At 39.1% G+C, this 15812-nt stretch overlaps 1 protein-coding gene and 1 pseudogene across 1 annotated transcript in view; both read right to left on the bottom strand.

The window, feature by feature from the left end:
- Positions 1–15812, bottom strand: part of LOC131192845 (zinc finger protein 493-like) — a 44508-nt gene that overhangs the window by 15785 nt on the left and 12911 nt on the right. The window contains exons 5-6 of the mRNA XM_058172396.1: positions 14356–14485; positions 11024–12738 (exon numbers count right to left, since the gene is read on the bottom strand). Coding sequence (XP_058028379.1) covers positions 11024–12738; positions 14356–14485 — 1845 coding nt within the window. The remainder of the gene's footprint in view (positions 1–11023; positions 12739–14355; positions 14486–15812) is intronic.
- The window catches only part of LOC131192752 (zinc finger protein with KRAB and SCAN domains 7-like), a 94361-nt pseudogene that overhangs the window by 65677 nt on the left and 12872 nt on the right, over positions 1–15812 (bottom strand).

Below are 15812 nucleotides of genomic sequence, written 5' to 3'. Positions count from 1 at the left end.
TAGTGGGTTACTAATTTTTAATCATGCAACGAAGAGAACTTTACGACTGATACTTATTTAATTTTAAGTTACCTTAATGTTATGGCAAACCATAAAAAAACAAAAATATGGCCCTAATGCTTGAAAAATATATTTTCCCCCTGCATTTGTTTCAGCGTCTGTTCATTCTGGCCCTTCTATGAAAAACCAAATTGTTTACCCGGAAGCTTTTTCCACACAATACATTGACATCTGTCATTATTCTATCTCATCAAAAGAGGTCTTTGACCGAAAGAGGTTTCCTGTTTCTACATTCATACTGATTGACTCAGATCTTAATTTGACACAGCGGACACAGGTTGGATTGAGGGGTCCTTGGAGCCCTCCGGTTGGCTGGTGCACTGATAATGTTCCCTAGTTTGGGTAATGAAACGTCTGCAACAAAACAATCAAGTCAGAGAGCACCAAGGACCCCTCATTTTAACGGTGAGCTATTGGCAGATTGGATTATTTTTGGTATTTTGATATTCCAGAGAAAGTTCCCATTTGCATTTCTGCATGTTTCATGAGAAAGAACTGAAGTATTTTTTTTAAGTAGTTCTTAATTTCATCTTATTTTGGTCCCCATTGCTTTCCAAAGATCTTCCTTCTTGATTGATCATTTGTAATGTTAACTTGTAACTTTGATTGGTCACTTAATCAATTACAGTAATTAAGGGACTGCCTGGGTTGGCCAGTAGTCTGCCTAGCTATGAGAACTTAATATGCATCCACATTTCCCTGGACATCACCAGACAGTCAACACAGAAATCAGATTGACTATGTGCTCTGCAGCCAAAGATGGAGAAGCTCTATACAGTCAGTGAAAACAAGACCAGGAGCTGACTGTGGCTCAGTTCATGAGCTTCTCCTTGCAAAATTCAGGCTTAAATTGAAGAAAGTAGGGAAAAGCACCAGGCCACTCAGGTATGAACTAAATCATGAATATACAGTAGAGGTGACAAATAGAATATACAGTAGAGGTGACAAATAGATTTAAGGAATTAGATCTGATAGACAGAGTGCCTGAAGAACTATGGACGGACGTTCGCAACATTGTACAAGAGGTAGCAACTAAAACCATCCCAAAGAAAAAGAAAGGCAAGAAAGCAAAATGGCTGTCTGAGGAAGCTTTGCAAATAGCTGAGGAAGGAAGGGAAGTGAAAGGCAAGGGAGAAAGAGAAAGATACACCCAGTTGAATGCAGAATTCCAGAGAATAGCTAGAAGAGATAAGAATGCCTTCTTAAATGAACAGTGCAAAGAAATAGAAGAAAACAATAGGAAGGACCAGAGATCTCTTCAAGAAAATTGGAGATATGAAGGGAACGTTTTATGCAAAGATGGGCATAATAAAGGACCAAAATGGCAGGGACCTAACAGAGGCAGAAGAGATTGAGAAGAGATGGCAAAATTACATGGAAGAACTATACAAGAATGAGCTTAACATCCCTGATAACCACGATGGGGTGGTCACTGACCTCAAGCCAGACATCCTAGCATGTGAAGTCAAATGGGCCTTAGGAAATGTGAGCAACAACAAAGTTAGTGGAGGAGACAATATTCCAGCTGAGCTATTCAAAATCTTAAAAGACGATGCAGTAAATTGCTACACTCAATTTGCCAGCAAATTTGGAAAACTCAACAGTGGCCACAGGATTGGAAAAGGTCAGTTTACATTCCAATTCCAAAGAAAGGCAATGCCAAAGAATGTTCAAACTATCGCACCATTGAACTCATTTCACATGCTAGTAAGGTTATGCTTAAAATCCTACAAGCTAAGCTCCAGCAGTATGTGGATCGAGAACTACCAGAAGTACAGGCAGAATTTCGAAGAGGCAGAGGAACTAGAGATCAAATTGCCAACATACGCTGGATCATGGAGAAAACTAGGGAGTTCCAGAAAAACATCTACTTCTGCTTCATTGACTATGCTAAAGCCTTTGATTGTGTGGATCACAAGTAATTGTGGCAAGTTCTTAAAGAGATGGGAGCACCGGACCATCTTATTTGTCTCTTGAGAAACCTGTGTGCGGGTCAAGAAGCAACAGTGAGAACTGGACACGGAACCACTGATTGGTTCAAAATTGGGAAAGGAGTCCGGCAAGGCTGTATACTATCACCCTGCCTATTTAATTTATATGCAGAGCACATCATGAGAAAGTGGGCTAGATGAATCAAAAATTGGAATTAAGATTGCTGGGAAAAATATCAACAACCTCAGATATGCAGATGATACCACTCTAATGGCAGAAAGCAAAGAGGAACTAAAGAGACTTTTGATGCAAGTGAAGGAGGAGAATGCAAAAGTTGGCTTGAAACTCAACATTAAGAAAACTAAGATCATGGCATCCGGCCCTCTCAATTCCTGGCAGATAGATGGGGAAGAAATGGAGGTAGTGACAGATTTTATTTTCCTGGGCTCCAAGATCACTGCAGATGGGGACTGCAGCCAAGAAATTAAAAGACGCTTGTTCCTGGGGAGGAGAGCTATGGCAAATCTAGACAGTGTACTAAAAAGCAGAGACATCACCCTGCCAACAAAAGTGCGTATAGTCAAGGCTATGGTTTTCCCAATTGCAATGTGTGGCTGTGAAGGTTGGACCATAAGAAAGGCTGAGTGCCAAAGAATTGAGGCCTTTGAACTCTGGTGCTTGAGAAGACTCCCGCGAGTCCTATGGACTGCAAGGCAATCAAACCGGTCAGTCCAAGAGGAGATCAACCCTGACTGCTCCTTTGAAGGCCAGATCCTGAAGATGAAATTGAAATATTTTTCATATATATTAGGGCCTCTGATGGCTCAACGGACTAAGTCTGTCTGTTATTAACACAGCTGCTTGCAGTTACTGCAAGTTCAAGTCCCACCAGGCCCAAGGTTGACTCAGCCTTCCATCCTTTATAAGGTAGGTAAAATGAGGACCCAGATTGTTGGGGGCAATTAAGTTAACTTTGTATATAATATACAAATGGATGAAGACTATTGCTTAACACATTGTAAGCCACCCTGAGTCTTCGGAGAAGGGCGGGATATAAATTCAAATAGAAAAAAAATTTTTTGGCCACCTATGAGACGGAAGGACTCACTGGAGAAGAGCCTAATCCTGGGAAATATTGAGGGCAAAAGAAGGGGATGACGGAGAACGAGGTGGCTGGATGGAGTCACTGAAGCAGTAGGCATGAGCTTAAGTGGACTCCAGAAGATGGTAGAGGACAGGAAGGCCTGGAGGAACGTCGTCCATGGGGTCACGATGGGTCGGACATGACTTTGCAACTAACAACACCACCACATTTCCCTACCACCGCTTTGCCTTAATAAAACTACTTGTCAGGATTCCGAGTAATGCTCCCAACCAATTCAAGATTCTGAGGTCTTGGCTTCCTCAAAAATCCGGTTTATTGGATACATCATATCTTCACGGTCAAAGGTGAAAGCAAAATTGAATAATTTCCACATTTTGGGTACAAGGAAAGAATAGATACTGTCCACCTCCCTCATGTCACAGGTCACATTAGCCAAGCAAGCAGATGATGAAGTTCTCAGCACTGCCTCCTGCCATTGTTGGTCATGCTAATTTGGCCTTGGTTCTCAGCAGCCTTATCGTTGTTATGTCAGGCACATTGGAGGAAAACATTCTACATTCCATAAATTCTACCTCCCCCTGCACCCACCCTTAAGTATGGCAACTAAGAAACAAAGCAAGAAAAATAGGGCTTCAGCTAGAGTCATTTTGGGGGGACGCAGTGGCTCAGTGGCTAAGACGCTGAGCTTGTTGATCAGAAAGTTTGGCAGTTCAGCGGTTCAAATCCCTAGTGCCACGTAACGGGGTGAGCTCGTTACTTGTCCCAACTTCTGCCAACCTAGCGGTTCGAAAGAATGTAAAAAATGCAAGTAGAAAAATAGGGACCACCTTTGGTGGGAAGGTAAGAGCGTTCCGTGAACCTTTGGCATTTAGTCATGCTGGCCACATGACCACGGAGATGTCTTTGGACAGCGCTGGCTCTTTGGCTTTAAAACAGAGATGAGCACTGTCCCCTAAAGTCAGGAACGACTAGCGCATATGTATGAGGGGAACCTTAGAATCATTTTCAGAGTTGACACTACTTGCTTTTACGATCCCTGTGTGGCGGAACCAGTGGTGGGTGGCCTCGGTTCAGAAAAGTTTGCAAGAACCAGTAGTAAAATTGGTGGGACGCTCCCCCCACTAACCCAGATGTCATCAGGACGTTTCTGTGCATTCGCAGAAGCATGTGTAAGCGAAGCAAGTGCACACGCGCAGTCGCATTGCAAACCGGAGGTAAAGGTAAGTAGAATCCACCCCTGGGCGGAGCTTTGGAACAGACACCACAGAACAATGCTGTTCTGTGTTTTAATAAATGAGTTCAAGCAGCACTTTTTTTACACAACTATGTGAAAAAAGTTACACTGGCACTGAGAAAGTGATAACTCAAAAAAGTAAAAAGTGTGGCCCGGTGGCTGTGAAGGCAAACAACATTCTGGGAGGTATCACCATCAGAAAAAGGACATCCGATCCCTCTACATACTTTTTAAATTTGATTTAATTTTTTTTATTTGTCAATCATATATCAGATAACAGGTAAAAGTTTAAACATAATTGGGATACATGGAAAGAGTAAGAAAAAAAAAAGGAATATTAGGACAGGGACGATAGGCATGCGGGTGCACTTATTCATGCCCCTTACAGACCTCTTAGGAATGGGGTGAAGTCAAGAATAGACAGTTTAAGCTTAAAGTTTTGGGGGTATGGGGAAGAAACTAGAGTCAGGTAGTACTTTCCAGGCACTGACCACTCTGTTGCTGAAGTCATATTTTCTGCAATCGAGTTTGGAGCGGTTTACCTTGAGTTTGTATCTATTATTGGCTCGTGTATTGTCGTGGTTGAAGCTGAAGTAGTCATTGACAGGTAGGACATTGTGGTAGATAATTTTATGTACTAGGCTTAGGTAAGATTGAAGTCTGCGTAGTTCTAAGTTATCTAAGCCCAAAATTTGGAATCTGGTGGCATAAGGTATTTTATTGCAAGCAGAGGAGTGGAAGACTCTTCTTGTGAAATATCTCTGGACTCTCGGTTGTATTTGTGTCTGAAATTTGTGTGGGTATTGTGTATTTGTGTGGGTTCCAGACAGATGGAGCTGTATTCAAGGATTGGTCTAGCAAATGTTTTATATGCTCTAGTTAGTAGTATAATATTACCAGAGAAGAAGCTACGCAAGATTAGGTTAACATCTCTTAGTGCCTTCCTGGCAATGTTGTTACAGTGGGCTCTGGCACTTAGATTTTTAGAAATGAGTACTCCAAGGTCCTTTTTTTTTTAAATTTGCATTTATATCCCGCCCTTCTCCGAAGACTCAGAGCGGCTTACACTAAGTTAGCAATAGTCTTCATCCATTTGTATATTATATACAAAGTCAACTTATTGCCCCCAACAATCTGGGTCCTCATTTTACCTACCTTATAAAGGATGGAAGGCTGAGTCAACCTTGGGCCTGGTGGGACTTGAACCTGCAGTATTGTTAATAACTGTGTTAATAACAGACTGTCTTAGCAGTCTGAGCCACCAGAGGCCCTTGACAGAGCGAGGGTCATCTATAAGGTCATGTCCATCTAATTTGTATTTTATGTTTTGATTATTATTATTTTTTGTCAATGTGCAAGACAGAGCATTTGTTTCTTGAGATTTGAAATTGCCGCTTGTTAAGACCAATCTGCCACATAGTCAAGGTCTTTTTGAAGGGTAGTTGCATTGACTGTGGTGCTGAATAGTTTAACATCATCAGCGAAGAGAACACAGTTGCTTTTAATATGATCGCAAAGGTCATTTCTGTAAAGTATGAAGAGTGGTGGACCTAAAATACTGTCTTGGGGAACACCAAAACAGGTACAGGATTTGATAGAGCGCTTCCTATTTTTTTTTTTTTTTTACATTTATACCCCGCCCTTCTCCGAAGACTCAGGGCGGCTTACAATGTAATAATGTATTTGACCACTTGTTGCCTGTTTCACAGGAAGGCAGCTATCCATTTATGTAGGAGTCCAGAAATGCCATAGGATTTTAGTTTTAGAAGTAATTTGTCGTGTACCACCGAATCAAAAGCTTTACAGACGTCTATGTAAACTATTGCTTTTGCCTTGATCGGGATGTGTAGTTGTGGATTACAGGATAATTTTTTTCTGAAATCAAATTGTTTGATAGAAAGTAGGTTGTTTGTCTCTAGCGGAAGGGTAATAGATTGGTTTATGATTGATTCCATGACTTTGCAGGTGACGCAACATAAAGAGATTGGTCTGTAATTTTCAACTAGGCTAGGGTCTCCCTTTTTGAAGATAGGTGTGACCTTAACTTGTGACCATTGGTAGGGCAAGGGGCTGGTACTGAAAGATTTTTCAAAAATTATGCTTAGAGGTTCTGCAATTGCAGTGGAAAGCTTTTTTAAGAAGTATGCACATAGTCCACCAATAGATAGAGATGGTTTTAGATTGCATAGTGCCTTTTCTTTTTTTTCCCTTTTTTTTCTTAAGTTTTACCACAATTTTAACAATTAATTACCCTCCTCCTCCCCCCACCTCCCACCCACCCCTTTGCCCAACCCCCTTCCCTCTCCCGGCTTCCCAGAGCAAATACAGGGTATAGCATTTACCAATCATAAGCTAAAATACGCTAATTATTCATAAACTCCCATCCCCCCTAGAACCATAACTCCCTTATTTCATATAAAAAAAGATTTTAAAAGAAGGAAATACTGTATACAAATACAATTATTACTTTCTAGTCATTCATATGCTATTTGATACTTTTTAGTCTGATATTTGTTTTGAATATATTCTATCCATCTTTTCCATTCCACTATATATCTTTCTTGTGAATAGTCTTTCAGATATGCTGAAATTTTTGCCATTTCTGTTAAATTCGTTACTTTTAGTGTCCATTCTTCAATAGTAGGCAGTTGTTCCTTCTTCCAGTATTGTGCCACCAATAGTCTGGCTGCTGATATTAAGTTTAAAATTAATTTAGTCTCTCTTGATGTACAGTCCGTAGTTATACCCAATAAAAACAATTGTGGGGTAAATTTTATCTTCTTCTTCAAAATATTTTGCATAATCTACCAGATTTTAATCCAAAATGCTTTGATTTTTTTACAAGTCCACATATAGAATAGAATAGAACAGAATAGAATAGAATTTTTATTGGCCAAGTGTGATTGGATACACAAGGAATTTGTCTTGGTGCATATGCTCTCAGTGTACATAAAAGAAAAGATACGTTCATCAAGGTACAACGTTTACAACACAATTGATGATCAATATATCAATATAAATCATAAGGATATATGATAGTAAGTAGCATCATCACAATCACATCTCCAAAATTTAGCTTGCAAATTCGGATACATACACGCCAATTTTTTTTGATTTAGATGCCATCTATAAAACATTTTATAAACATTTTCTTTCAAGTTTTGGGCCTGCGTAAATTTAACATTTCTGACCCATATTGTTTCCCATGTTTCCATCATTATAGGTTGTTGAATATTTTGTGCCCATTTTATCATACAGTCCTTAACTAATTCCGCTTCTGAATCTATTTCTATCAACGCATTATATAACCTTTTAATATGCGATTGGCTTTGATCTCTAATTTGCTTTACTAGATTTTCCTCATGTTGCATAATACCAATTTTTTGGTCTTCATCTAGCTTGCAGCTACCCATATTGAAACCAAGTATAATTTATCTTTTCTTCTCTCATTATATTTAAAGCTTTCAATTGTAATTTACCCTCCTTCATAAAGAGGAGCTCTTTATAGGTAACCACTTCCTGTTTTTGTTCTATATTTATATTCTCTATCGCATGCCTAGGGATTGCCCATATGGGAATTTTATAATTTAATTTATATTGGTACCTTTTCCAAACCCGCAATAAAGCACTTCTAAGTATATGACTTTTAAAAATCCTATCCACTTTTTTATCATATAGTAAGTAAGAATGCCAACCATATAAAAGATCATGACCTTCCAGATTCAATATTCTTTCTTCTGTTAGGTTAAACCAATCACTGATTAATGACAGAACAGCTGCTTCATAATATAGTCTTAAGTTAGGCATTTTGAGACCCCCTCTTTCACGTATATCCTGTATTATTTTTAGTTTCAATCTCGGTTTCTTACCCATCCAAATAAATTTATTAATCCCTTTTTGCAATTCCTGCAAATTTGCATCTTTTTTAAGTATTGGTATCATTTGAAACAGAAATAAGAACCTAGGCAGAACATTCATTTTTATTACTATTCTTCCCAGCAATGATAATTGTAGCTTTTTCCAATTCTCCAATTCCTTCTGCACTTTTTGCCCTAACACCTCATAATTATTTTTATATAATTTCACGTTTGAGGCTGTGATATATACTCCTAAGTATTTAACCTTTTTCACTACTTCAAATCCCATTGCTCTTTCCAATTCTTCCTTTTGGTCTATAGTCATATTTTGTTATTATCTTTGTCTTATGTTGATTCACCTTAAATCCAGATACCTTCCCATATTGATATATTCCCATATATCCATCATAAATATAACCGATTGTGTTGGTTGAGATAAGGCAACAACCAGGTCATCTGCAAATGCTCTTAACCTATAATCTTGATGTCTAATTTTAATTACCTTTATTTTACTTGACCTACATATTTTATTCAGTAGAACTTCTAAAGTTAAAATAAATCATAATGGGGACAAAGGACATCCCTGCCTTGTCCCCTTTTTAATTCTGAAAGCTTCTGTTAAGCTACCTTTAATCATTAACTGTGCCGTTTGTCTCTGGTATATTGTTCTGATTGCTTGTGTAAAATGTTCCCCAAATTGCATCTTTTCTAATATTTTAAATAAAAATTGCCAATTCAATCGATAAAATGCCTTCTCAGCATCCAAAAAAAAGAGCGCTGCTGGGACCTGGTTGTTCCTATCCAAATATTCTAATACATTTACAATCTGTCTCACATTATATTTCATTTATCTACCTTCTATAAATCCTGATTGATCATTATGAATAATTTGTCTCATAACTACATTAGTCTATTTGCTAATATTCTAGCAAAAATCTTATAATCAGTATTCAAAAGCTATATTGGTCTATATGCAAATTCCATAGATCTATATTGTAGCAAAATCATTTCTTCATCAGCCCTGTCTACCTTTGTCTGAACTTCCTCCATTTTATTTTCCAAATTCAAATTAGATTGACTAATTTCTTCCACCCTTTCATCCAGCTGGACCATATTTGTTGCCAAACCTTGAAACGCTAACACAATGTCATCTCTAATGTCTTTATTTCTTACCTCAACCAGATATTTAACTTCTGATATCTCCTCTGTAATTTCCTTGAATTTCTCCTCAATAACTGATGTTTGCAGCTCTAACGCTTCCTTCAGAGATTCTTTCAGAGATTCTTTCAAAGAGTCTTGTAAAGCTTCCAAATTCACTGTTTTTGGATCAGCTGTATGGGCTGGGGAACCTCCAGCACTTTTAGAAAGACCAGGTTTTATTTGTTTAGATGCCATCTTTTATATTTGTAGTTGCAATAATAAAGTCAGTAAAAACAGTTTTCTAATTATTTTCTTAGCACAGTTCTATAATCTTTTCCTTTCAATGTTCTTTAGCAGCCTTCAAGCCCCATGAATTACTCCTGGGGCTATTTAGGGAGCTCTACCTCCACCTGATTGCTCATCTCCCCCTCTTCTCCCGAGATGGAGGTTTCCGAGCTGCTAGACTGCTGATCTATGCTGTCTTAGCAGCTCTTACGCAATCGTGGGGCTGGCGGTCTAAAAAGACCGTCTTCAGCAAGACGGTGCCATCGGAAGCCCGCATAGTGCCTTTTCAACGTTGTCTTCTATAAAACCAATATGTAAAAGATCACCGTAATCATTGAAATTGTCTGTAGTACGACTGGGAAATATTGGATTCAGGTTGTTGCTGTTTAAAAAAAATTAAGTTTGTTGTTTACCAAATTATAGAAAGCGCGGGTGGATTTTGTGCATAGGTTTTCTTCTTGTTTGATGTGATAATTGTTACATAGTCTTTATTTGTTGGCATAGGTTTTTCATTCGTTGATTGTTCTGTCAGGAAATGTCTCCTTATTTCTAGGTTGAATCGCTCCTTGATCAGTTTCCATCCATTATTCCTTGTCTGGCCTTCAGGTGTCTTGGAAAATAGCTTGACTCCTTCCTCTCTGTGGCAGCCCCTCAAATATTGGAACACTGCTATCCTGTGTCCCCTGGTCCTTCTCTTGACTAGACTAGCCATGCCCAGTTCCTATAACCGTTCTTGTTTTAGTCTTCAGGCCTTTAATCAGCTTAGCTGCTCTTCTTTGCACTTTTTCCAAAGTTTCTACATCTTTTTTGTAATGTGATGACCCAAACTGGATGCAATATTCCAGGTGTGGTTTTACTAAGACTTTATGAAACTGTACTAATACTTCATGTGTTTTTGATTTTATGCCACTGTTTATACAACCAAGGACTGTATTTGCTTTTTTAGCTGCTGCCGCCCAAAGGAGATTCATGCTTAAGTGATCATCCATTTGGACTCCAAGGACCCCTTCACAGTTACTATTTTTGAGTGAGGTTTCAGGTAATCTGCTTTTCCTGCCGAGGTGTAAAATCTTACTTTTCTCCACATTAAATTTCATTTTGTTGGATGCAACCTTCTCTCATTTGGATCAGAAAGGCACAATATGCATACAGAAAAAAATCTATAGAGACATGGTGGGTCAGTGGTAAGAATGCAGAACTATAGGCTAATTGCCCACAGCCAGGAGTTTGATGTTCACAGTGTCATGGTTGATTCAGCCTTTCATCCTTCTGAGGTCGGTAAAAGGAGGACCCAGATTGCTGAGGACCATATACTGACTTTGTAAACTGCTCAGAGAGTGCTGCAAAAGCATTATGGAGTGGTATATAAGTATAAGTGGAATTGCTATTATTATATATTTCCTTCCGAGCGTGGATCCTTTTATGAGAAGTAAGACTACTATTACGAGCAAAGCTCTTTCCACATTCCATGCATTTATATGGTTTCTCTCCTGTGTGGGTTTTGTTATGGTAAGTAAGATCATGCTTTCGAGCAAATGTCTTTCCACATTCCATGCATTTATATGGTTTCTCTCCTGTGTGGATTTTGTTATGGCAAGTAAGATCTTGCTTTCGAGCAAATGTCTTTCCACATTCCATGCATTTATATGGTTTCTCTCCTGTGTGGATTTTGGTATGGCAAGTAAGACCATACCTCCAAGTAAATGTCTTTCCACACTCCATGCATTTATACGGTTTCTCCCCTGTGTGGATCCTCTTATGGGAAATAAGATGATTATAAGCAAAGGTCTTTCCACACTCCATGCATTTATATGGCTTCTCCCCTGTGTGGATCATCTTATGGCGAATAAGATTACCTCTTTGAGCAAAGGTCTTTCCACACTCCATGCACTTAAATGGTTTTTCCCCTGTGTGGATCATTTTGTGGAGAGTAAGTCCATTACTATGAGCAAAGGTCTTTCCACACTCCATGCATTTATACGGCTTCTCCCCTGTGTGGATCATCTTATGGCGAATAAGATGACCTCTTTGAGCAAAGGTCTTTCCACACTCCATGCATTTATATGGTTTCTCTCCTGAATGGATCCTCTTATGGGAAATAAGACAACCTCTTCGAGCAAAGGTCTTTCCACACTCCATGCATTTAAATGGTTTTTCCCCTGTGTGGATCATTTTGTGGATAGTAAGTACATTACTATAAGCAAAGATCTTTCCACACTCCATGCATTTATATGGCTTCTCCCCTGTGTGGATCCTCTTATGGCGAATAAGATGACCTCTTTGAGCAAAGGTCTTTCCACACTCCATGCATTTAAATGGTTTTTCCCCTGTGTGGATCATTTTGTGGATAGTAAGTCCATTACTATAAACAAAGGTCTTTCCACACTCCATGCATTTATATGGCTTCCCCCCTGTGTGGATTGTCTTATGGCGAATAAGATTATGTCTTTGAGCAAAGGTCTTTCCACACTCCGTGCATTTATACGGCTTCTCCCCTTTGTGGATCGTCTTATGGCGAATAAGATTACCTCTTTGAGGAAAGGTCTTTCCACACTCCATGCATTTATACGGTTTCTCTCCTGAGTGGATCCTTTTATGGGAAATAAGATTACTACGTCTTCTGAACCTGTTACCAGACTCTCTGCATTTGTATAGCTTCTCCTCAGTATGAATCCTTTCATGGGAAGTAAATTGCCGGCTTGTTTCAAAATATGTTCCAGATTCCAAACATTGGTAAGGCTTCTCTTCTGTGTCAATCACTTTTTGAGATGTAAGAAAGTTATTTCCAAGAGACGGAATGAATGTCCCATTGTAACTTTGTCTGTTGTGTCTTCTTATAGCATCTTCTCCTTTGTTTTGGCTTAAATAGTGTTCTTTTACTTGTAATTTAGCTTTGATTGGCTTCAAACTTATCCCAATATATTTTTTCCTTCTTTTTTCCTGTTGAGCAAGAAAGTTTTGCATCGGAGCATCGGTGGAAGATGAGCTTTCCTGATTCCAATCATTTGACTGGTTTCTATCATGGGTTTCTAATTCCATTTGAATTCCAAACTTTCCTGTTCCATCTTTAGCATTGCTCACTTGGAACAGTTCCCAGGAATCTTGATTCTCCTGCCCATTATTACCTTCAAAGCAAAAGAGAAATGAAAATGATACCAAGGTTAGAGAAAAATATCAAACCGTAGAAGGTCAAGTGAATTTCCTTCTGAATTTTTCCAAAATTCTGTTATGTTTTATGTTTGCATGCTTATAGTGGTGTGATATAGACAGAATGACTTCTATATTCATGAGTCCTGAAAGGTTTGAAAATATCTAGAAAACATCTCTTTCTTTACAATTATCTAAAAATCTGCAAATCTCACTCGAAAGTCTGTTTTAAGCCACAGAATAATCAGGGAAAACATCCAAAGAGGAATAAGGAGAAAAGTTAAGATTTATTGGGGTGGATTAATTTCAGCAGAGACCTGTGAGAACTGAAACAATTTTGAAACAAGCTCTTTCTTCCCCGGTGTACCTTGGAGCAGCTGCTCCATGGCATCTGTCTGGCAAGCAGGACTCCTGCTCGGCTCGTTCCTTGATCCCAGCGATGAGACTTTGGAGCAAACTTCTTTGCTTGAAACTTCCCATTGGCTTGTAAATGAGATTCCAATCCATTGAGATTGGAAAGGTTGGGAGGCTTCAAGAATGACTATTTCGCTGCCCCAAAGTACTCATCGGTTGGCAAGGGCATTTTGGCCGAATCTGGTACAGGCTTCCGTTTGCAGAAAACGGAGGCCTAAACTATTTTAGTGTGAGATCACACAAGACGAGAAGTGCAAGATCTCACACTAATGATCTTGCGGGATCTCGCACTGCAGTACTTTAGACCTGTGTTCCCTACAAACTGAGGACTGCACGAGATCCAGGACAAAAGTCTTTGAAAACAAAGAGACCTTCCCTTTGTTTCGAAAGCATTTTGCCCTGGAGCTCGTGCAGGCCTTGGTTAGCAGAGAACAGAGGCCTGAAGCAGTGTAGTGCGAGTTCATGTGAGATCACTAGTGCCAGATTTCCCACTATTGATCATCTATTTCTCTCACTTTAGGCCTCTGTAGGCACCCAAGTAGGCAAAGGAACTGACGGTTCGCTACATCCTCGTAAAGTAAGTCCCAGGAGGGTGAGGGTGGGGGTACAAGTAGGGTGATTGTTGTTGAAACATCTCTGCTGTCATTTGTAAGTGTGAATGACGGCTATGGTGCTGTAACATTTGTAATTTCAGGACTGAGTCTTAAGTACTTGGAAGACGGTTAGGTTGTAACTTGGAATGGGCACTTAGTGAACTGTTGTAACTGACGGATCACCTGTACCCTAGAATGCTCTGAGGCACACTTCATGAGGCCTTTGTTCTTGAATTGGAGTGGGAGAATCCTCCTCCATGGCCTGAGCGTAAAAGTTCTGTTCTCACACAATTTGGGGAGGTTTCAGAGGACAAATAACATATGATCTCCAGAGGATACATAAAAGCACACTCCATTCTTCTCAGCCTCCACAGATAAGTTCAAATAGAAATGGAAAAATACAGATAAAGAATGGCCCAAAAGCATCTAAGCAAAGACACATTGACTCTTAACTTCCTTGGGGTACCAGAAGGCCAGATACTTTCCTTTTCCTTTCCGGGAGATGATATCTGATTATAGTTAGTTTTTATTAAAAAATCACTAATCTGTCTTCTTGAACTTTATGATTGGGGACTAGAAGACTCTTACCCAGAGAGACCACATTCCTATGGTTTTCAAGCATGACTTCCGAATGCAGCGCTTTTTGGTCAGGATCCAGCTGAGACCATTCCTCCTCTGAGAAATACACAGCCACCTCCTTGAAGGACACCAGACTCTCCTGAACACAGAAAAAAGAACAGAACAGGAGGATTTGCAAGGTCTCTTCATCTTCATCAGTGATTTAGACAAGAGGATAGAAGGGGAACTCATCAAATTTGCAGACAAGACCAAATTTACAGGAATACCAACACTCCAGAAGATAAGCTTGAGATATATAAGGATCAACAGACTGGGCTCCATATAACAAAATGAAAAACACCCATGAAAAATGTAAGGTTCTACATTTAGGAAAGAAAAACCAAATGCATGGGCATAGAATAGGTGATACCTGGCTCAACAATAGAAAATGCAACAGGGATCTTGGAGTCCTAGTAGACAACCACTTAAACAGGAGTCAGCAGTGTGCTACAGTTGCCAAAAAAAACTCCAACGCAATCATAGGCTGCATTAAGAGGGTGATAGAATCAAGATCACATGAAGTGTTAATACCACTTCATAATGCCTTAGTAAGACCACACTTAGGAACATTGCATCCAGTATTGGTTGGCATGATGTAAAAAAGATCCTGAAACTCTAGAAAGAGAGCAGAGAAGAACAACCAAGATGATCACTTAAGCGGGACTGGCTTAATAGTTTTATTAAATTTTAATTGGGGTTTATCGTTTTAGAATTTTTAAATTTTTAAATCTTTAAATTTTTAAATTTTTAATGTCGGCCTTTTGTAATATGCTGTGTTTTAAATTTTTATTTTTAATTGTATATATATTGAGTTTTTATCTTTTTGGCTGTACACCGCCCTGAGTCCTTCGGGAGAAGGGCGGTATAAAAATCTAAATAAACAAATAAATAAATAAATAAAATCACGGGACTGGAGGCTAAAACATACGATGAACGGTTTCAGAATATAAAAACAGTTTTATATGGGTCAATACAAAAGGGGAGAAAAATGATATTACCATAGGTCTATACTATAGGCCACCCAACCAAACAGAGGAAGTAGATGAACTTTTTGCTAGTCAGCTAACTAAGGTATGTAGGAAGCACATCACAGTAGTAATGGGGGATTTTAACTACTCTGACATCAACTGGGAGACAAACTCTGCATGAAGCGGAAGATCCAACAGGTTCCTAACAAACCTAGCAGACATCTTCGTTTCCCAAAAAGTAGAGAAGGCAACAAGGGGACCAGCCATACTGGACTTAATTCTTACTAGCAGAGATGAAATGATAGAAGGTGTTGAAGCTACAGAAACCTTGGGGGCAAGCGATCACGCAATATTGGAATTCGACATAAAGCAAATACAAGTAGTAGAACAAAGTCAAACTAGAGTCTTGGACTTTAAGAGAGCTAATTTCAATAAGCTTAGAGAGAGCTTGAGAAGGAT

Source organism: Ahaetulla prasina, chromosome 2 (genome assembly GCF_028640845.1).
Source record: "Ahaetulla prasina isolate Xishuangbanna chromosome 2, ASM2864084v1, whole genome shotgun sequence".
NCBI lineage: Eukaryota > Metazoa > Chordata > Lepidosauria > Squamata > Colubridae > Ahaetulla > Ahaetulla prasina.
This window is presented reverse-complemented; position numbering and strand designations above follow the sequence as displayed.